This window comes from Tribolium castaneum, chromosome 4, assembly GCF_031307605.1.
Source record: "Tribolium castaneum strain GA2 chromosome 4, icTriCast1.1, whole genome shotgun sequence".
Classification (NCBI taxonomy): Eukaryota; Metazoa; Arthropoda; class Insecta; order Coleoptera; family Tenebrionidae; genus Tribolium; species Tribolium castaneum.
Genome location: NC_087397.1, coordinates 9,153,791 through 9,175,812, shown reverse-complemented (window position 1 = coordinate 9,175,812; position 22,022 = coordinate 9,153,791). Strand labels below are relative to the sequence as shown.

Genomic DNA, 22,022 nt, shown 5'->3' with positions numbered 1-22,022 from the left:
TATGAAATAGTCCAAACTCTCTGTAATTTCTTCATCTAATATCATAGTGTTTGATTAGCTGTAGATTGCAGAGAGAAAAATTTTATTGCAGTGAAATGCAGCTTTTACTAATTGCAGTTAATGAACATTTCTTATTTGGCATGTCATTATTTTCATTAGTATCAGCTAATCACTCCGTCAGTTTATATGAATTTGCACTTTAAAAAGTAGAACTTTTACAATCACGCCTTATTATTTATAATTTATTACATGAGTAAATATTGTACGTTTCCTTTAATTAAAAATGATGCATATTTTAAGTTTAGATTTTTTGCTCAACAATAGATATCTTTGGAATTAATTGTTAATTTTTATATTTTTCCTTGGCAGAAAAGTCAATTCGTATTATTTATGTACACGAAAAGACTCTAAAATAAGGTTGTTTTTGTCGTGGGTGTACGAAACAGTTAACAATATCTATTATCGAAGCTACATCATTTTCAGATTCTTTGATACGTCTGAAATTGTTTTTGTCATCTAATTTGCATTTATATACTTTCTATATTCAGACACGAAATTAATAAGAAACAAATGTTGCAAACCAAGCAGGCAAATGCGCGGAAGTGTTAGTGATATTTTTAATTAAACAACCAATTAACTGCACTGAGCTTTGGCTAAAAATGTGTTAGTTTCTTGACTATTAAATTTAGGACTATCAACAGGTCTCCAATTTCCGACCATTTATTAATCATAAAACAACTGTAAAATGGCTTAATGTCCATCAGCTTTGACATTGATTAATATAAACACACTTGTGGAACATTCTTCTACATTTGATTGTAAAAATCACTTGACATGTGCGTGATTCGGAAATTTTGTACTGTAGACCTCGGTCTTAGCAAACTTCCAAGGAACTTCAGAATTTGTTCGTTATAACCCTCGTCTTATGGAGTAATTTTCAAGTTAAATGAGATCTAAAGTTTGAAATAGATGCAGGAAATGAAGTATTATTCTATTTTATTAAGAAAGATACACAATTACATAGGTTTACATATCACAATATGGAAAATATTCTGAGTTGGTACAGTGGTATCCGATTATAACGAACTCAGAAAATACATCAAAATCAGCTCGTTATATTCGAGGTTCGCTATAAGCGGTAAATTAAAAGAAGTGCTTTTTTAATAACATAACATTTTTTAATAACATATGAAATAGGACAAAATAAAAAAGTATCTATTAAAAAAAATAATACCGTTACGAAACAGTAATAAATATAGTGTGTGAAGTATATAGTTGTTCGTTATAACCGAGTTCTACTGTACTTTAGTACTTGAATCAGTCTCAAGGAGTTTATTCCCTGCCTTTACATTTTTTCAAAAATTGACTAGATTGCACCTAATAAATTAAAAATAGCTTTTGCAAATTGCTGTTATAAATGACTAGTAATAAATTTCCGGCTCATTCTCTATACCCACACACTTCAGTTGAATCTAATGAAGGAAGTGTATAACCAACCAACCAACCATCCATACCAGTCGCTTCGTCCCTCGAGACGTCCGGCCTGCCCTCGTATTGATTGTGCGCAGCGGCCACAAGTCACCAAGCTCGTCACTTGGCCGCTCTTTACCTTTCAAGAAGATTGGACTTACCCTTTTATCAATTTGCATAACATGCAAATGACTGTAAAAATAGAGTCAAGACAACAAACAGTCACCAGTTCTATATTTGGGAAAAAACATACGAATCAACCTAATAAAGTAAAATAAGAAAATAATGACCCTGCAAACAATAACAATTCAACAAGTTCGCTACATGTGAGACGGCGATATTTCCGCTTCCACCCTCGCAAATAACAACTTTTGAAGCAGTCACGTACGAAGGGCATCTCATAGAAAACCGTGTGCAATAAGAACAAGGCTGAAAGGAAAATACTAACCTAAATAGCACGGTTGGGTGTTGATCAAATTCAGGGCCGAGTGTAATAGATAAATTGGTTTTACTGCATACGCTGGGATTTAATTGCCGCGCACGCAGTGGCGGGGTTAAGGGCAAATTTTACATTTACAACAAAATATAAAAATTCATCAAAGGCATTGAAAGAGTTCTTTCCACAAGGATTATTGTAATTCGGTGTTCAGCTGTTTGAAAACAAGATTCTTAATAGATTCAGAAAGTGCATTATAGAATTTAACACAATAATATCCTGTGCTGTTTCTTGGTTAAAACTACCTTAGAAAGTTGGGTCTACACAAGTAACACGGAACTATGAGAATTTTTAATTGTATAAATGGTTCATGATCAGAGATTTGCAGTGATTGTGACGCACTTTCTTTACATTCTGGAGGCTTCAGTCTCAACATAAATAGATCATAAGGCTACGAACAATACCATGATATGAGATTAATAATAGTAGTTTATTGTACAAGAAAAAAAAGTTGTTCATTATTTGTGAGTGATGTGTTTCTGGAACGAGTGCGGAGCACGAAAGTATGGGGACAATAGGGAGCCAGTGATTCCCCAGCTCAAAAAAAACGATTTAACCCAACATACTCTATACCAAGTTGCACCAAATGGTTAGAAAGCGTCAAAGTTCAAAAATTATTTTTGTTTTTTTATTAGCAATTTGTCATCAAAACCACGTGTTTTGGTGCTATTTTTTTGTTTTTCTATTATTGTAAGGTACTTACTATCAACAATTAAACAATTAGGATATATTTTTGGTATCGTTATCTGAACAGCGTAATTATTTCTTATTTTTGAACAATTTTTATATCTTATAAAATGTTTGTAGAGGCCATCTAACTTATTGTTATTTGTAGAGGGGTATTTGTGGTTAAAATTCTGTTTCATTATTTGAATCATCCTATATTTTCGTTAATTTAGCGTATTAGTGAATTCTATTTTTCAGTGGTTTTATTGCTTTGTAACAAAAATAAAATATCAAATAATTTGCCTCTGAAATCAATTAAATTGCAAGGGTTGTCAAGAGTGTCAAGGCATAGTATGCCTCAGTGCAACGGTCACGTTCTGCGAGATCATTGCTCTAGCTGAGGCGTACGCTCCAGGGTCTCTTGTTGCACCTTGTTGCAGGTTGCACATTCAGACATAACACTACCAATACTTGCATATATGCCGACTAATCGTTTACAGGTTCTTGATCTTAATTCTTTGCATCACTGCGTCGTATACCAGCACAGGTAATTACCGCGTGCTTTCAACAACCACCATCTAATTAAATTTTTTTTCCAATTGTTAAAAAAACCCACACAGAGAGATATCTTTATCCCAACGAGATTTTCCAAAAACAGAGGAACTTACTTAACTGCCACATAAATCAAAGCAAATCCAGTTGTAATAGCGAGTCTTAAATCAGTATCTGTAAATCACCAACAGGGCTATCACTCACAAACTATATGTGTCCGAAAGGTCTCCTGAATGATAACAGCTATCTATGCGAAGACGAGGATTTGTCAAATAAGATAAGTGGCTTTGTTCCGTAGCATATTGAACGATTTATCAGCAGATCCCATTTGCCGTTTGCATACTGGGGACTAATCTATAGGGGAAGTCAACAGTGAACTGTGCACAAATTTGTGTGTTTTTTCAAAAGCGAGTAACGCACACCTAGCGGTACTTCTAATAATTAGATTCCACGAAGAGATCCCATCTGCAAGAAGAGTTTTACAAAACAGTCCAAGTCCGGTTTGGTCAGCTTGGCTCAAGTTTATCAGCATCACATCCACAAAACTAAAAATTCTTGACCATCTTTCCGCATATTTGCCGTTTTGCCGTCAGAATCGGCAATATAATTACGTAGGCGAGCCTCTTCGCCGGACTTGTGTGTGCATTTTGCGCAGTGCAGGTTCTATTACAGTTTGCAGTGGCTAACGGTCCTGTCACTTATTTGAATGAGGAAGTGGCGCACTTTTCCCACGAGTAGCAAGTGCGCTGCTTGCTCATGATGGTCTCTCTTCTAAATCACGCATTAGACTCTTATATGGACGAACACAAAAGATGGATTAAAGCAAGGTATTGTGTTCGATGAACTCGTTCTTCCCGTCTTTATTAAACGTGAAACTGGAGCAAACATGGGTGATGTAAGGTAATGGAAGGTGGCAGTGGCGTAACGAAATTTCATGTTACATTATCTATTCTTTTAAATGCGCGGAATTGGCCTGATGTAATGCTAAAAAGTGCCAAACTCGAGGCTAAACTTGACACAGAGAAGTGGGGTTTCGATCGATTACATGACTGGTTTTCTGGCTGGGTACTATTTTAATTAGCTGCTAATAACTGACTAAAGTTTTTATTTCATTAATTAAATAATTATGTATGTTTTAATAATGGAGTTCGACAGCTTTCATTTAGAAACGTTTGAATTTACCTAATAAAATATTTTTATTAAATATCTTCATCAGTAGATACTACTTTGTGAAAAAAAGTGACTATAATTAGGTCGTAAGGATTAGATAAATGAAATTCTTCAATAATGACTGCACCTTTTAATTTTTGATTTTTATGGTTTAGTATTACAATACAAGGGGTTGTAAATTATGCTACGTGTACGGCTGTGCATACCCAATATCAATTAAAGTTCTGTTTGCAAATTTGTAATTCCATTATTGCCGTAATTTATAACGAACATAACTCGCGTTAATTAAGTTAACTTGTTTGAAATATTAAATAAAAGCAAACAAAAAGTTTCGACTAATAAGGCTGGAAAGTGCTGAAAATTTAAGACATTGCCACTATTTATTTTTACGTTATACGCCCACCAAAAAACAAATATTCTGGTTGCGAAAAACTACGGAGGACTATAACATAGGAGACGCTGGACTTTCTGAACCTAAAGAAATAGTACGGCAGAGTAAAAATGAGGGCGCTTCGAGCGTTATTCTGTTTCGGCGCTAAATCATTTTAAATTAATTTCAATTCAACCTAAAAATTTTCTAAGAAACATGTTTTTTTTAACTTAGAATTTGCGCTTTTTAAGACGCTGCGAATACGTTTAAAGATACAAGAAAATTGTCAGGAATAAATATGTAGATAATTAGATTTTCTTTAAAAAATCCATGTGACCATAATTCTATCATCAGTGGTTTAAGCCCCAAAGACATTCAAAGACGCGACCGATTCGTCCAAGTTAGATTATACCTAAACTGTACAACTGTATTTTTTACACTTTTTTGTTTCTTCAACCGTATTCCCAGCGTTTTGATATCGCTTAAAATTATCAATTTGCGTTCTAACTTATATTTTTGCCAACATTGCGAATACGGTTGAACATATTGTGAAGAACAAAATTTTAGATAATACATGTGTTTTTTTGTTTGCTATGTATTAACCGTTAACAAATACAACTATTTTTTTTAAATTCATTGCTCTGAAAACTTGACGCTTTCTGGCGACGTTAACGGAACTATCGAGGAGGAGAACGTTTTATTTGTACGTCGTTTCACATCCTAACCTTTAGATATCCGTAAAGAACACATGTTCGTGATAGAGTTTTAAATGCGCTTCATGAGATGGAAGAACAAATTTAACAAAAATTTTATTCTGTATTTTAAAGAGAATCCTGTAATTAAAAATTATAAAAACTTCGAGGGTTTTTCACGTTACTAGAAGTATTAATTTAATTTTTTGGTCCGAGTTACAACTTGGAATAAACTGTGCATTTAAAATTTTTATTTGAAATAATGATTTAATAAATACCAAATAGTGAATAGTAACACCGTAGCATTATTTTATTTTTAAATAGTGAGGATGATTTCACGTTCACCTGCAGGTGCTATAAATAGACGCATCAATAATTAAAATTACATTGGTTTAAATAATTTATGAAAAAAACAAGAAACAGTTCCTTCAATATCGATAAGCGGTGAACGGTGACCCATTTCAAATGGTATGAAATCTAGGTTATGGGTAAAACAGCGGTTTGCTATTGCAAATCAATTGTTTTTAAAATGGAGTGTAACAAAAAACACAATACGCGTACAAAAAATTCAGTGCCATGCGGCTGTAAATTGGTAATTCTTTTTGCATATTCATAATAATAATCATAATACATGTTCGTAAACATCGATGTTATTATTAATAAATATTATGTCACTTTAATGCCTTATCGTTTCGTTTAATTATGGATAATTATGGTTATTTTCCTCTGCTCGTAACTTAAATAAAAATTCGAGAAGACTGAAGCTCAAGGAAGTTGGCGCTCGAAGCCAGTCGGAAACAGTGAAACCGTCATTTTCCCGTTAACGTAAACAGAAATAAATCGCCTAAATCCGGCACTTCTGAAAGCTGAAAAATGCCTATAATGAGTGGGTGCGCTTATTGGGTCAAGAAAATAATGACCTCCTGGACGGTTTTCAGCAACATTACACGAGTTCACATAAAGGCACGCTCCAACTTAGCAAGTCGCGAGCAGAGAGACGCGAGTTCTGATCCTTCCATCAGTTTTTTCCGTCATCACGTCACTTCCCTCGTCCTTTTCTCTCGCATTAACGGACCGAGTGATGCATGAACGTGATGAAACGTCCACGGAAGACGACGTGACGTTGTCAGTTCGTTAACACAGAAGACGACTTCCTGCATGATGAGTTCATTTTATAATTTATGCCCGTATTAGTTTGTGCTATACGGAATTTTCGTGTTTAATTTATGAAAACGTCGACTAGAACCGTTAGATTTTGAAATTAATTTCCTCGTTTTTGCCGATCGCTTACGCTGGACACGAGATTAATAATAAATAATAATAATAGACACATTTTTGCCAATAATTGCAGCGTTATGCAACGAGTTTCGAATTCTTATTGAGAAACTTCGCATTGTTACCGTTTCCGAGCCACGGTTACGAAAACTGCAAGCTTGAATGTCAAAGTTATATCATTTAACCATTCTCCATTCACATCACATTCAAAAACTAATAAGCATAAATTTGTCAAATATTTTAATGAACGATACATTTACGGAAAGATATGGAAGTTTTATTTAGTTCGCATTTACATCTTTAAAATTCTTGCATTTTTTACCAAAGTTGATTTTATATTTTGGAGAAAAAGTTGATTTAGATACAATTTTTTAACTAAACTAAAACGTCGGACAACAGGTACTAAGACAGAGACTTAATACAATTTATTTTGCATAAAAAAGCATAAACTTGACCAGCTTCAATTCAATACATTGCTAGTTTTGGTTTTTTTTGAGGAAATTTCGTAAAATAAACTATTGTCTGACTGAAAAATTAAATTCAATTCGGCGATTTTTCGTTTTATTTGGCCAAAAAAAATTCGCATGTACTAAGTTTTTAGCTTAAATGCTTTTTTAAACTTCTGAAAAGTGTAAAAATTGCTTCGTTTTTGAACTAATTTTGAAATATTTGACGAAATTATACTAAACAACTATGTTTCTGTCTAAAAATAAATATATTCGAAAAGATGAAATAACTAATTTTTTCATCCAATTTAGTGATTTTTCTGAACACCTGTCAAAAGGCAAAACATTTTGATTTTTTGGTTTATCTTGGATTAAGTTCTTCAAACTAATCGTGTTCTTGGTTAAACAAAAAAATTGAAATTTTTTACATAATTCAGAAGCTTTTCGTCACAAACGAAATCTAGAAAACTCTTGAAAAAAAATATGTTTTACTTTATTTAGTGATTTCTCGTTCTGTTCTAATAGAATTTCGCCAAAAAAATAAGTTTTTACGTTTCAACGTTTAAAAAAGACACAAATAACACCATTGTTGTTCAAAACTTGACAATTTTTTGGATAATTTTGACGTAAAATCAAAAGTGTCTCCGTAAAATAAGAATGTTTTCACGTCTAAAGAAAATTTCAAATCGCACATTTTTCCGTGTACGAATACATCTGCTATCATTGGGAGATAACTTTACATAATTCATTGAACATTAAAGATAAAATAATCAGTTATTTGAACCCTCCGTATTTTTCTTTGAATTTTTCTATTGTTAGGATTAAATTCCTGTCGGGTGTTATTTAAAATTCCTCGTTCGTTTTTCGCATAAACTTTTGATATTTTTAAGGATTGGTCGCATGATTCATCTTCCATTATTATTCCCCGATTTGAATCTAACCAAAGCTGTTTTTTCTTGTTTGTGCTTCGTTATAATTGCTTATTTAACGTATATATAAATGTCATATTAGGTGTCGGCTGGTCAACACCTTCATTTAAGCGGCGACTTGAAAGGCAATGTATCCATCGCGACACAACAAGGAATGCACTTTAATCAACACACGACAACAAATGGTACCTCGTCTCAATCCCAGAACGGACAAAACGTTCCCCAACAGAACCCGCTCTCATCAAACCAACAACAACAGAACCAACAACAAATGCACAACAGCAATCAACAACAACCGCAAAACCCAACGATGGGCAGTCCCATGATGTCCAATAACCAACAAATGCCGAATTCGCAACAAGGCTCAATGGGCGGAATGCAAGGGATGATGGGTGGTCCAGGAATGCAACATCCTGGGACGATGGGTGGCAACTTATCAGGACAAATGCCAGACGGCTACTCCATGTCACAAAGCCAGACCATCAACTTCACCCAGCAAACCTTAAGGCAACGTGCCAATGGACCCAATGGTGAGAAAATCGCCTTGGTTTTGATATCAAAATAATAATAACAATTATTATTATTGTTATATTAATAATAAAACAGAAATAGAAAAGTGATATGGAAAGAAAAGTTTATATTCATTTTTCAAAAAAATTCTCGAACAGGTCAATTTTATTTTTTTAATGACAACAGAAATTTTTGATTAGTGTTTTAAATAATACACATTTTTACCCTTCTGGTAAGTATACAAAAATACAGCCAAAAAAATTAAAAAGAAAAATAAAATGAAATAAAAAAATTATAAAAGTTAATGACAGTTGTTATATTGTATAAGAGAGATTGTTTTCTGCTTAGGTGCCATATTAAGTGTTTATGCCAATTATACAAAAAAAAACAATTGCGGCTCATAAAATAAGAACATAAAGATAAAGCCCATTTTTTCATGGGCAAATATTTTTTATTTTATTAAATTAATTTTTTATTTTTTTATTTTTTTTTTTCTTATTGTCAGAAAGATAAAGATGTTGAGAAACAATGAATTTTTTGCGTTACTTTCGGCTATTATTTATTAAAATAATTTCTTAATTGATTAAAAATCAAAATTGTTTCTGGTTTTACAGTCGTACCAAATAATATGGGACCAAATGGGCCAATGGGACCAGGACCTATGGGAGGTCAAGGCGGAATGGGACCACGTCTAATGAATACTCAACTCGAACAACAGAAACTTCTGCAACAACAGCAAATGATGCGCGTGCAACAAGCCGCACTGCAACAGCATATGGTCAGGCCGCCGCCCCCGGATTACAAGAGTAGTGCAGGAATGATGCAAGGTGTGCAACCCAGATTTGCAGGAGCGCCACCTAACATCCGAAGAATGCCACAACAGCCGATGCCACCGTCAGGTCCAATGATACGACCACATAATATGTACGTGATGCAACAGCACCAACAGCAACAGCACATGATCTCCAGAAATATGTACCCGCGACAGCAAGGACCACTCAGTGGAATGGACGCAATGCAACATGGAAACACCGAGTGGCGACATCTGCTGATGCAACAACAGAACACTAATTTTAATCCGCAGATGAGGCCAAACATGCAACAAGGTGATTTTTCTAATAATAATTATTAGTTTTGAATGTAACAGCTATTCCAAATTCTCCAGAAAGTAATAGTATTATATGTTATAAGGAAGAAAAATTAAATATTTCAGACGATTGGCTGGTGAGTCAACAGCAAAGAGTCCAAAATATGTTTTTTGTCCGTATATCATAATTTTTATTCGATTGCAAGAACTCATATGAGAACTTTACAAACTACAAAATAAATAAATAAATCAATTTCTATCAAAAAAATATATTTTTTTTTTTATAAAAGGGCATAATATCAAAGATCTATAACTAAATATTGTAGTCACCTAAAAATATTTTTCGGCCACCTCGGAATAAAACCGTTACCATGGTCTCTAACAAAATGATGGGGTTTTCGTCCAGATTTTTATGCGGAAAAAAACCATCTAATGAAACTATCTGATGAGACTAATCGAATAAAACTAACAATATTTAAAAGTGTGGTTTTATAGAAATATACGTAAAAAGTTTGTAGCTCTAGCCCACAAAAAATAATAATTAAATAAAAACTAAACATGCAAACAAAGGTAGTTTCGGAGCTATTTTTTTAGGTATTTTTTCAAAAACGATTATTCAAGCATCGTTTGTTTTCGAAAGACACTGAAATCATAAAATTTTGCTTCACTCATAGTTTTTATTTCATTTAGTTCTTCTTGATAACACGAATTTTATATAATAACTCGAATTAGTATTTTGCTGGCAACTGGCCGAGATATCGGAGTTCGACTGTATTAATAATTTTAATTAAATTATTATTAATTTATTATTATAAATTTCATAGTATTGATGGCTCAAAAATTGTCAAAATAACTCAACTTTTCTTATCCTGACCTGACGTGACCTGACCGGACCTGAAAAAAAATGTCTTCTAATTAAATATTATTTTTTGGAATTTTATTATTCAACTCTTCTGTTTGATTAATAATTATTATAATGATCATTTTCGTACAAGTTAAAAAAATGTTAAAGCCTACTTTAATTATATTATATTATATTATAATTACAGCAGTCTTTATTACTCACTCAGTATTTTATTAAAACGGCAAACGCCGTTTCTGTACGATTATTAGTTTTTAAAATTCAGTAAAAAATACTTTTAACAAACTCACCTCGTTATAAAGTATGTTTTTTGCTAAACGAAAGTGTCCGTTATCGTAATGATTTTAATAAAAGAAGTTAGCAGTTCTGGTTTTTGATTTATTTTGAATAAATGCCATTTAACGTTAGCATAAACTTGAGGCAAAAATGGAATTATGATAAAATTCTGCATTAATTAAATACAGAAAATTTACAGTTTGCTTGTATTTTTTGCCGAGTAACTTTTTTCGGTATAAACACATTTGTTCATTAAGATTTTGTACAAGAAAATCATTTTTTGAAAACAAAAGTGCTTCCAAAATCTTCAAAAAACGAAATTCAAAAAAAACTTCAACATGAAAACGCAATAATTTTTAAATTAGAAAACAAACAAAATGTATATAAAATAAACTCTACAAATGTTGACATTTTAGTGAAGTCTAAAAAATGTGTGTTTCCATGTTCAGTGTAAAATTTTGGCTTAGGTTTTAACATGAACGCCGGAAACATGCAGCTGTCAGCCCAGCACCAGCAGATCAGAAGTCAGCAGAGCATGGGTCAGGCCCAGGTGATGGGCCAAAGTGGCAGTCCCATGTCGCAAATGAACAACATGAACCAAATGTTGAACCACATGCAGCAACAGCAGAGTATGATGCAGCAACAGCAGCAGCAGCAACAACAACAGCAACAGAATTCTCAGGTATTTTGTCGTTTTTTTTTTGTGTAATTTTGGGTAATGACCGTGTTCCAGATGTCCATATCAAGCATCCACATGCAACAAACCCAGTCGATGACAGTGACCAATCAGACACTCCAGCAGAACATGAACAATCAACTTGTAAATAATTCATCAAGCAACCAAAATAATTCGTTAAATAATTTCAATTCCCAATCGACGGACTTTATCGGTCTCGAATTTCTAGATAATCTTCCAACAACTGATTCAACTGCATTTACTGATCAGGAGCTGCTAAGCTCGTTTGACAGTGACTCTGGCTTTAATTTAGATTTTTAGTAGAATTTTATATAATTTTTGTTAATATTTTTTATATATATATTTTTGTACATATTGTACTGTGGTTTCTGTTGGTCTTTAGTTTTTTTGGTTACAATGCTTGAAATTTGTTTTTGATACAACGTTTACAAGAAATGAACCCGAATGACAATATACCTATCAAATATCTACAGTTTGTATTAAATTACACTGCCATGAAGCAGATTATGATTATAAAATAGAGCTGTGACAAAGTGGAGTGAAATTTTGTAGATATCAGCTGCAAAACAGAATTTACATTTATACAGTTTAGAGAAGTGTACACAAAATTGAAACTGAATCTCATCTGTCATATCACGACTTGTATACACAATTGATAAGTATTTATATCGTGTTATATTTTACTCCTAACCGTAGGAAGTTGGCGTACAGTACGTAATATTTACGATCGTGAAACTAACGGCAGAAAATCGTAAATATTGCAAGTGGCGGTGACTAGTTGAAATAAATATAATTAGAGAACAGTTCTTTAAACTCCTGTAATCCATTAGTAAATGTTCGAGCATCCGTTACTTGCAGCTTATTTGGTAATTGTGTGGCGTGTCGTTGTGTCTAAAATTTGTCATTTCGCATTTTTGTAACGTTCTAAATTCCTAACGGTAGCTACTTGCGATGCGCTCCAAGATTACCGAATACCTAGCCAAAGTCGGTGTTCTTAGTGAAATAATTATGTAATGTTACTGGCTTAAATATAAGATTTGATTTTTCAAGTTTGGTTGGTGAAATATTGTCACATGCAAAGACTATTTTTTTATTCATGTTTGATATTTAAGCCACTAAATTGAGGACGATGATCTCAATAAATTTTAATTAGTGAAAAATTGCGTTTCTTTCTATGATGATGACTAGGATATACATTCCAAAGTGTAATTCTGTTTCCAAAGTTTTGTAAAAACCTTCTCTCAGTATTGAATTGCTTATTTCTTCTGCACTTATTAGCAGACCACAGTCTTAGTTTTATCTGTAATAATTTATACGTGTACTTAGATGAAATGACATTGTTATCATATTCTAATTTTTGCAACATACAAGAGTTTATATTGAAAATATATATTCCATGTTTTGTAGATTTATCATAAATTCAGGTGATTATAATAAATATCCATAATGACACTGAGAATTTTCTTTGTCCCTATAATCCGCTCAATGTCGAACAATACCAAACTTTTTTTCGCTTTAAATATGCAGATTTGCAGTTTCAACTTGCGTCAAAAATGAAGAGTCGATTGATTACTTTATTGATCGAAAAAGAGGTGATAATGTTTGTTTACGTTAGCAACCATTGACCTTTAACATATCATTCATATCAGGTGCACCTTATTTTATAGTCGACAATTTTTTTGTACGAATTATTTTAATGGTTAATTGGTTTGCCTAGTCTATTATTTTCTTAAAAGCAACTAAAAATAACACATTTTGATGTGCATGTGACCATTAACCTTGAACTTGATACAATATGAAGCAAAGTTGTGAAACAACAAAATGAATTATCTAACGTTTCAATTAGTAAATTAATCATTTATTATTCAAATTATGTTGAGTATTTTTAATTAAAAAATATATCGGAAGATAATTTATAATGCAATAATATACAGGCTGGTCCAGCCAACGCGAACATCATGTTCATATTCACTATAATGTAAGTCCACCTACAAAGCCAACAAGTCGATAAAAAAAGAAATGCTCCGGCATTTAAAAATTGTATTGTTGGTTGCATACATCAAACAGCATTTTTTTTATTTTAATCAAAATTTTACTTATATTATTATTATTACTATGCGACTATTATTATTTGATCTGAATTTTTAAACCAGTTTTTTAAGCACACTTTAAATAAATACGAAAATTTTTGTTTTTCTTTTATTATTTACGTGGAGATTCAAAAAATTCTTGCCACGCAAACCGGAAATAAGAGTTATTAGAAATTCTAGAAAATAAAGAAGTGCTTAGTTTCTTAAATTATATATATACAATATATATATATATATATATATATATATATATATGTAAAATACAACACAAAAAGTAAAAAACTGGGCGATAAATAAAAAAAACTACATGCACAAAGTCCAATCATCTTCTTAAACCGACCTATTGAACAACGTGTCATTAAATCTGTTGGAAATATTACAGATTTTGTGTAATTTTTCTAGAAAGAAAGGTATATTGACCAATCCTTTAATCCGGATTGTTTCCTCCTTTTTTGTTTTGAAATCTTTTCAAGTAAAAAAAAATAATCCATAACGAGGACCAGTTACATTTGTTCTGAATTAAATGCACAGACGGATTACGTAAAAAGTCATACCTTTATAAAATTAAGGGCCAATGAGGGCATCTGATTATGGTTCAATTTGGTCACGTGACAAGTCAATTTGGCATTTAATTTCTGATTAAATTAATGACGCTTCTGTAAAGCCGCTTATAAATTTTAATAATATTGTAGGTAAACAACAAGAAAATTACATTTTTGAGAAAATTTTAGAGAAAGTAAATGTTAAGTAATAATAAGTTACAGTGTTGTAGGTACATAATAACTTCAATTATCAAACATATTAGTTAACGCTTCTTAGAATTAATTTATTTCATTTATCTCCAAAGATCCCGACAAAGATTGTCTAAATATAGTAAACAGAGCAGATAAATTATTACCACCGTTAGGTAAAGTCGAAGATAAGCAATTTTGATTAAAATAATAAAGAAAACATGTCTAAAGACGTAATTTCGAAATTGCACAACTGTTGGCAAAAGCGCCTAATTATTATGTGCGATGAATAACCAAGATCAAATTTTTTCGGTCATTGATCCATCAAAATAACTCCTATGTCCGGAATCCCAAATAAAAATCCACAAACAAGCCAAAGATGAGCTCTTGTTTTTGTCCATTGCATCAGCTTTTCCCCATTCGCTGAGTAGAGGAGTATGTGGACAAATAGCGCCCGACAACCAATAGAGAACTCGCTATTAGCCCCACTATTGAAACGCAAATTCACGTGAACACCAATTTTCCCACATCCTAGCCCTGTTATCAAAGCTTTGACCATCAGTGGTTCAGACGTCTTTCCTCATTTGAAAATAAATTAAAAAGTGTGATCATTGTGACAAAGCCCAATTCGCACAAAATAATAAATTGTGAGAGTTTTATTTTTTGCCAATTGTTAAGTGTAGGTAGATAACGACACCTACTTGTTCCCTTTGTTGTATTCTAATTCGTTTGATAACTGATAAGGGAAAAGTTGCCACGTGTAGACTTTTTTCATTCCGGAACCCCGTAATATGTCCGTTTCTGGCTTGGATATTATGCACATTTCTAAAACGAACCAATCTCAAACTATTGGGTTTAATTCAAATACGAAAAACATTTTCCACTGTGTTATTAAAAGAAAGTGTAGTAAAAGAGGTCATCATTGCACGAGAACGACCATGGGCACTATGGAGATGTAAGTGTAATTCCCCTTTTTTTTCACAGTTTTTTCGATTTTTTACTACTATTTTGGTTTCGATTACGTCAATTATGCAATTAGTTAAGTAATTATTTGCGTTTTTGAAAATCATCTCAATCTGTAATTCCGAGAAGTTCGAAAAACTGCCTCGTAAGGATGAGTCACTGGGAAGTCTCGTGACACGAAACTTTTCATTGGCCCCTGCTGACGTCACTCCAACGAATCAAATTCGCGTATTGATCGTCCATCGCACCTCTCCATGAGTGAAACAAGGACGGAGAAAGTAGAAATCCATCTAAAGTACACCGCATCGGCCATCTTGTTCACAATTTCAGTAACTTTTGGTGAATGTAGACGTGTTTTTCGACCAGCTTTCGCCTCAAGTTAGCGTTCAAAAGCGTTTTTTCGCAAAGTTTTCGCGCTTTTTGTAAAAATTCGAGTTAAATTGTCGGCAAGCGGGAGTCAAGAACAACAGAGTTTTGGCCAAGAAGAACGAGGAAAGCGCAGAGTAAGACACTTTTACTTACTTAATTGATTACTTAATATTGTGCAATAATTAATTCGGCGAAAAAGCACGATTTTTTTGGTTAATTGCGAAGTTTGCTTGTAAACAAAGGTATTGATCTGGTTTAGGGTTCTTTACGGGCGACCTTGGAACGAAAACTTGTAGAGACTTGTCGGTGTGACGTCACATGACCTCGCGAATTCGCGGAATACAAAAGATAATTTTGTTTGTTGAAACTGATTATTTTCGCATTATCTCGATCAACAAGCGGGTTAAAAAATTGTGTGACGACAATTTGCAGATTTTATTTATTTATCTTCACTGTTTAATTGTTTTATCCTGGCGCCATGCAGTGACTTCTCTTTACTGACTTAACTTAATTTTTTTTTGGGTTTTATCCTTAATTATTTTTAACTTAAACATCCACAAATTCATTAAAAAAGTAAAAAATATGTACATAAAATAAAATTTTGATCAAATACAGGGTTAGTCCATTGTGGTGTGTTTCTAGATGCAACCAAAAATAGAAATTTCACCTTTCACTAAATCTTTTTTTTAATACATTTACGTTTATAATCACTAATCGTGATTCAGTTTATTATTTAAATCAATTGTAGTATTTTTGGTTGTATCAAAATTTTTTTGGAAATACACCGCCTTCATGCTGTTAAGATAAAAAATAAATGCTGGTTGTATTTTTTTTGTAAACGTATTCCTCTTATCAGACAGCGGTATTATTGATTTTTTTGATATGGTTCAAGGTTTCAAGATTTAATTTAACAAATCTAATCAAATCTTCAAATTCTAACAATGAATTTTATTTATGTACTGTAACTACCTGATTTATTATTAAAAATTATTCTAATTTAAATTAATTTATAATTGAAGTTTTTTTAAAGTTTAAAATTCCGGTTATTTAATTTTTTAACCAGAAAATTGGAAAATGTAGTTGCATTGAGTTATAAAATAAAGAGTACCAGTGCTGTAGGCATACAAGGTGATTCTATATTAAAAACTTTTTACCTTATAATAGAGCTTTAAAATTTTGTATACGATCCAATTCGACCATTTTGAGTTCAACATATTCTATTTTCAAAATGGCTGAGCTTCTGGAACTACGAGAACTACACTTTTTTTGCAATTTTGAATTCATGTTCTCAAATTGAGTAAAATTTACCGTATTTATCTGTCGTAGTTTTTTTCTACCAATTTTTTGATGCAGTTTTCATTTGCAAAAGGTTATTGAAAATATCACAGTCTTTGAATTCTTTACGATAAGTAAATATTTTTTTTCAATTCGATAACCAAAGGTTTAAACAGCCTTCTGAAATTTTCAAAATCGTAAACTGTCTAAATTCAAGGCTAATATGATTTTTTTTTTAAATGATTATCAAAGAACTGATATTACTCAGAAATAAGTAAATAGAGGAGATGTTGATAAAAGTCGTCTATAAAAATCGTAATTTACACACAACTGTATAGGGATATTGTTAAAAAGACGTTGTACAGTCACGATCTAAAAGAATGACCTACCAACTGGTCCAGATAGCCGATTAAAATTTTTTAGGTCATAAATTTAATCAATCGGATTAGTTTACAAACTGTGAAGTTGGTTTACACAATATCCAGCTAGTCAAACGTAAACATTAACCGAATCATATTGAAAACATTTGTGGCTGCAGTTATAGAGGTGTCATTCTTTTTTATCGTGACTGTATTACTCTGTTTTATATGTTATATTTTTTCCTATTATTTGCAAAATGCATTCATTTGTAATGCTTTGTAATAATCTGTTATTTAAATAATAAATAAAATTTTAGCTTTAACTAAAAGTTTATAATCATATCCATTTTTATTTGTGTGTGGTTTTGTAAAACAGAGGAGATAAATTATTACCACTACATATTAGGTAAAGTCGAAGATAAGTAAATTTGACTAAATTAATAATGAGAAGATAACAAAAGATGTAATTTCGAAATTGCACAATTGATAACTTTAATCTTATCAATTCTTCAAATTCTAACAATGATTTTCATAAATGTAATGTAACTGCTGGTACCTGATTTTTTGAGCAAATGCATACGTTTACAAAAATGCTGAGTAATAAGTAAACATTAGTACATGTTTGTGTTTTTTTTTAGGTTGAGCGTTTTGAGCACTCAACTCTTCAACTGGTGAGGACCCCAGGAGTCAACATTTTTAAAAAAGGACTAGGCGAATTTAATGTGAGTAATAACAATCTTATCAGGTTGTGAAATAATCTAAAAAAATCGCCGACAATTCGCGGAATTCACCGCACCGGCATCGGATAACAAGTCCGTACACGTTTGAACGCGATCTCCTTCCAACACTTATCTGCCTGAACGTTTGCAGTTGAAGTCATTGCGTTCCGATAGTTGATTAGTGCAACACCTCTTCAACTCGCGTGTTGGCAATTTGGGTTTATGTTGAATTTGTGTTTCCAGTCCCTGTCAAAATGGAATCCGCTGCTGTTTTATCAGCCACCTGCCCATCATGGCGAGAAATCACCCACACTAAGCCCAATACTGAACGTGGACACAAATTTGGACTTCTCAGACATGGAAGCTTCAGTACTCCACTGCGTCAATCCGTACGACGTAAACCCGATAAGTGGTACAACGGTCGTACAGGAAGAGGTAAAATCGTTCGGGTTTGTTTGATTTTTCGGGCTAATTTTTCACTTTAGAGCGCCTCAACTGGAAAACCCATCAAGCTCGAAATGGAAGAATTCAGCGATCTTGCGCCGTTTCTTCCCGAGTTTTCGCAAAAGACAACGACAAGTACTACAGATGAACTAAATACGCCGATTTTTGGTGAGTACTTTTGCCGTTTTTGGGGCGGTTTTAATGATTTTTGCTATTGCAGATCGAAAAGGACCGTTTAATTTTATGGTATATGAAAATACAGTTATAGAATCACCACAAGCCGCAGATCCTTTTAAGTTTGAATATGACACAATCCGGACGGGTAATAGTGTACTTTCAAGCAAGCAAATCAATGACTTTTCAGTTTACGCAAACACTGTGAACGTTCAACTGCAAGACACCAACAATAGTGAAATAGTTAATATCGTTCAAGGGTCTGAGGCTAATATCCTGTTCGCAACATCTGAATCAGATCAGGGAAATATCTACATAATTAATGGAAACGAAACCCCAAGACATGTGCAAAGTGAAGATCAAATTAGTGCATCTCTATTTAAAGTTGAAGATACTACTAGTGTTATAAGTGTAAAAAGTAACGAGAATCAGTACTCGAACGTTTCTTCGCCTTGCAATGAGTATTCCGTGAATACCAACACGAGCACTGAAGGACAATACTCCAACGTATCATCACCCAGTAATGACTATTCCAGGACTAACCTAGGAATTGAGACACCGGAAGACAGCAACAGCAGCTGTGCCACGCAAATATCAAAGAAGGTGCCCAAGCTGAAACTAAACCTCTCATTCAACCAACCAATGGTACTTAACACCCCTGACGTCATTGACTCCGTAGTCGACCTAGAGACAAGCTTCAACATCCTCGACTACGTCAATGAAAAGGTAACAGATTGTTTCAATTTCAGCAATTTTTCGACAAAAACTATTGTCTTAGTGACTTTGCATATTTTTTGTAAGGTTGATTTTAGTGAGCTTAAAAATATATTCTTTTTGTTTGAACTTTTTTCATTAAAGTCTTGCAAGGATTTTTTGTGTTTTAACTCTGCCCTATTTTTATGTGTTGGTTTTCTTGTTGTAGGATGTGACAACGGTAAACATAGAGGATATCCATTTTGAACACCCCTCAACATCCAGGGAATTGACCGCCGAAATCGAGAACATCGCGCCAAAGCTTCGCAAACGCAAGAGCAAACGATATGACGACGATGAAGATTACGTCCCTCCGTCGAAAAAAGCCGGCAAAAGAGAGCCGATTTCTTCAGATTCCGAAAGTGAAGTGGAAGTGTCGCTTAGTAGTAAACGAGGGCGACCGCCAAGACGCACATCATCAATCAGTTCGGATCACTCTGATGCTTCAAAATACAGGGAATTGAGAGATAAGAATAATGAAGCTTCGCGAAAATCAAGATTGAAGAGGAAGATGAAGGAAATGTCCCTGCAGAGAGAAGCTGAAGAGTTGTACGAGAAGAACGTCAAACTTAAAGCACAAGTTGAAGAGTATGAAAGGATGGTTAATAACTTCAGGAATAATTTGTTCAAGATAATGCTTAAAAAATAGTTTAGTGTGATTATTTGTTAAGTTATGCTAGTGATTTGGGGTTTCTTTAGGATAAGATGTACTTTTTATTTGTTGTTTCTGTTTTATAGAATACACTTAGATTTTTACAACTTGTTTCATGATATCGTATTGTACTATTGTTCTTACCTTATATCTTAACGTTTTCTTATATTCACTCGTTTGTTAATTGGAGAAATTTTAATTAAAGAATTGGACAATTTTTTTTCTTTGAATCAATTACCTTTTTGTTCTCCCGTCCCACAGCTACAGTTACAAGAGACTAAGGAAAAAGTATTGATTGGTTCTTTTTAAGACGTCTGTTCTGAAAAATATTTTTAAAACCTGTTGCTTCAATTATTTGGATAAATTTTTACTATGATGAAATATTTAATGTCTATCTTTAAATATTTTTAACAATGGAAACGTGCATTGACCTGAGATTTTTCCGAACAAAGTAAATCTTTTGCGTATATCTGGTTGCATTAAATAGTGTTAAGCAAGGAACAGCATTGTGTTTATTTTTATAATAATTTGATAATCTATTTGGTGTTAAGTTGATAATTGATTGCCTGCTTAGCACAATTTGTGAATTTTTGAGGTCGGTAGTTGTAGACTACGGAGGCCTATAACTTAGAAGACGAAACGAGAAACAAAATTGGAGGTTTTTTTGAACCCAAAAAAATTATAGTATGGTAGAGGAAAAATGGAGGCTCTTTGAGAAAAAAATTCAAATTTTTATAAAAATAATGAAGGAAATATTATTTAAAATTTGCGCTTCGTCTCGTATTTTCTAAAACGCTGCGAACAGAAGTACGCTGTGGATTTTTTTGTAGTAAACTTAATTCTCTACAACTCACTTTCTAATATTTTTCGTGTATCTGTAACCGTATTCACAGCGTTATGAAACATATGGGGCAGAGCGCAAATTGGTAAAAGTTTGAAGTTTTTTTAAATATAGTTTACGATGAAATTTTTGCGTTACGTTTATGTCTTACTATTGAGAATTTAATGCTCTATCTGTCTGTATTTTCTTTTTGTTTGCTATGTTTTAACCGTTACACAAATACAACCATTTTTTTAAACTCATTTCTCTGAAAACTTAGACGGTATTGGAACAGTGCGCTCTCTGGCGACATTAACGGAACTATCGAGGACGGGAACGCTTTATTTTTACGTCGTTTCGTATCCTAGCCTTTAGATATCCGTAGTCCTGCTCAATGAAATTATTTTCAATATTTTCCGGTTAAGCGGAAGTCAATGTTACCTTTGGTATTTTAAATAAAAAGCTACATTTTTTATTGCGTTTTTTGATTACTCGAGCTATTTTTAGGGAGATTCCATTATCTAAATTATCTAAATGTAACCATTTCGTTTTTTTCTAATTTTTGGATTTACACCTTTTTGAAAATCAGTAACTCTGCTGTTTTTAAAGATTTTGAAATAATTTTTTGAGGTTTTATTGGAAAATGTAACACCCACCAATGACTTTTATTTGAAAAAAATACAATATTATGTTATACAGCTAATCAAATGTTTAAACAAATCATTGATTACATTATTAAACTCTGCGTAAAATGTGTCAGTGTTGTTTCTGATACTACCACAAACTATAAATTATTTTACAAATTAAAACCGCTTTTTCACTCTTCTAATAAATTCTTATTTATTGTATGCAATGATTCATTTATTTTTGTTGATTTTTGCACAATAATGTTATTTTATGTTGTTGCAAGTAAATACAATTGACTTAAAAATGCTTGGAGTAATAATGGTGGATGCGCCGGGAGAATAATTTTGTTGACTGCGTTTTTTGTAAAAAACCATCGTTTTATACTAAATTTGCTCATTCTGTCACAAGTCAATACAGCTGACTTAAAAATGTTTTGATTAAAAATGGTGGATGCGCCGGGAAAATAATTCTGTTTGACTGCGTTTTTTTGTGAAAAACTAAATTTACTCATTCTGATCTAGTCAGCAGCTAATTTTTTTAATTCCCTT

At 32.7% G+C, this 22,022-nt stretch overlaps 2 protein-coding genes across 4 annotated transcripts in view; both read left to right on the top strand.

The window, feature by feature from the left end:
* The window catches only part of LOC103315131 (neurogenic protein mastermind), a 31,266-nt gene extending 18,316 nt beyond the window's left edge, over positions 1-12,950 (top strand). For both annotated transcript variants that reach the window (XM_064356511.1, XM_008203038.3), the window contains exons 4-7: positions 8,149-8,596; positions 9,191-9,682; positions 11,269-11,483; positions 11,535-12,950. In XM_064356511.1, the coding sequence (XP_064212581.1) occupies positions 8,149-8,596; positions 9,191-9,682; positions 11,269-11,483; positions 11,535-11,798 (1,419 nt within the window). In that variant the 3' untranslated portion in view covers positions 11,799-12,950. The remainder of the gene's footprint in view (positions 1-8,148; positions 8,597-9,190; positions 9,683-11,268; positions 11,484-11,534) is intronic.
* Positions 12,951-15,135: 2,185 nt separating this feature from the next.
* On the top strand, positions 15,136-20,244 carry LOC662035 (uncharacterized). Of its 2 annotated transcripts, none has more exons than XM_008203113.3 (6): positions 15,136-15,274; positions 17,924-18,007; positions 18,248-18,439; positions 18,490-18,616; positions 18,669-19,348; positions 19,545-20,244. In XM_008203113.3, the coding sequence occupies exons 3-6, from the start codon at positions 18,362-18,364 to the stop codon at positions 20,022-20,024; spliced, it is 1,365 nt and encodes a 454-aa protein (XP_008201335.1). In that variant the 5' UTR covers positions 15,136-15,274; positions 17,924-18,007; positions 18,248-18,361; the 3' UTR covers positions 20,025-20,244. The 2 variants fall into 2 exon arrangements, with proteins under 2 accessions (XP_008201335.1, XP_973253.1); XM_968160.5 differs by lacking the exon at positions 15,136-15,274 and adding an exon at positions 15,620-15,785.
* Positions 20,245-22,022: the final 1,778 nt, after the last annotated feature.

Excerpts from the sequence above, each read along its gene's own strand:
- LOC662035 (XM_008203113.3), top strand. The coding sequence starts at position 18,362 with ATGGAAGCTTCAGTACTCCACTGCGTCAATCCGTACGACGTAAACCCG. Across the intron at positions 18,617-18,668 it reads ACTAAATACGCCGATTTTTG|ATCGAAAAGGACCGTTTAAT; the intron begins GTGAGTACTTTT and ends TTGCTATTGCAG. Across the intron at positions 19,349-19,544 it reads TCGACTACGTCAATGAAAAG|GATGTGACAACGGTAAACAT; the intron begins GTAACAGATTGT and ends TTCTTGTTGTAG.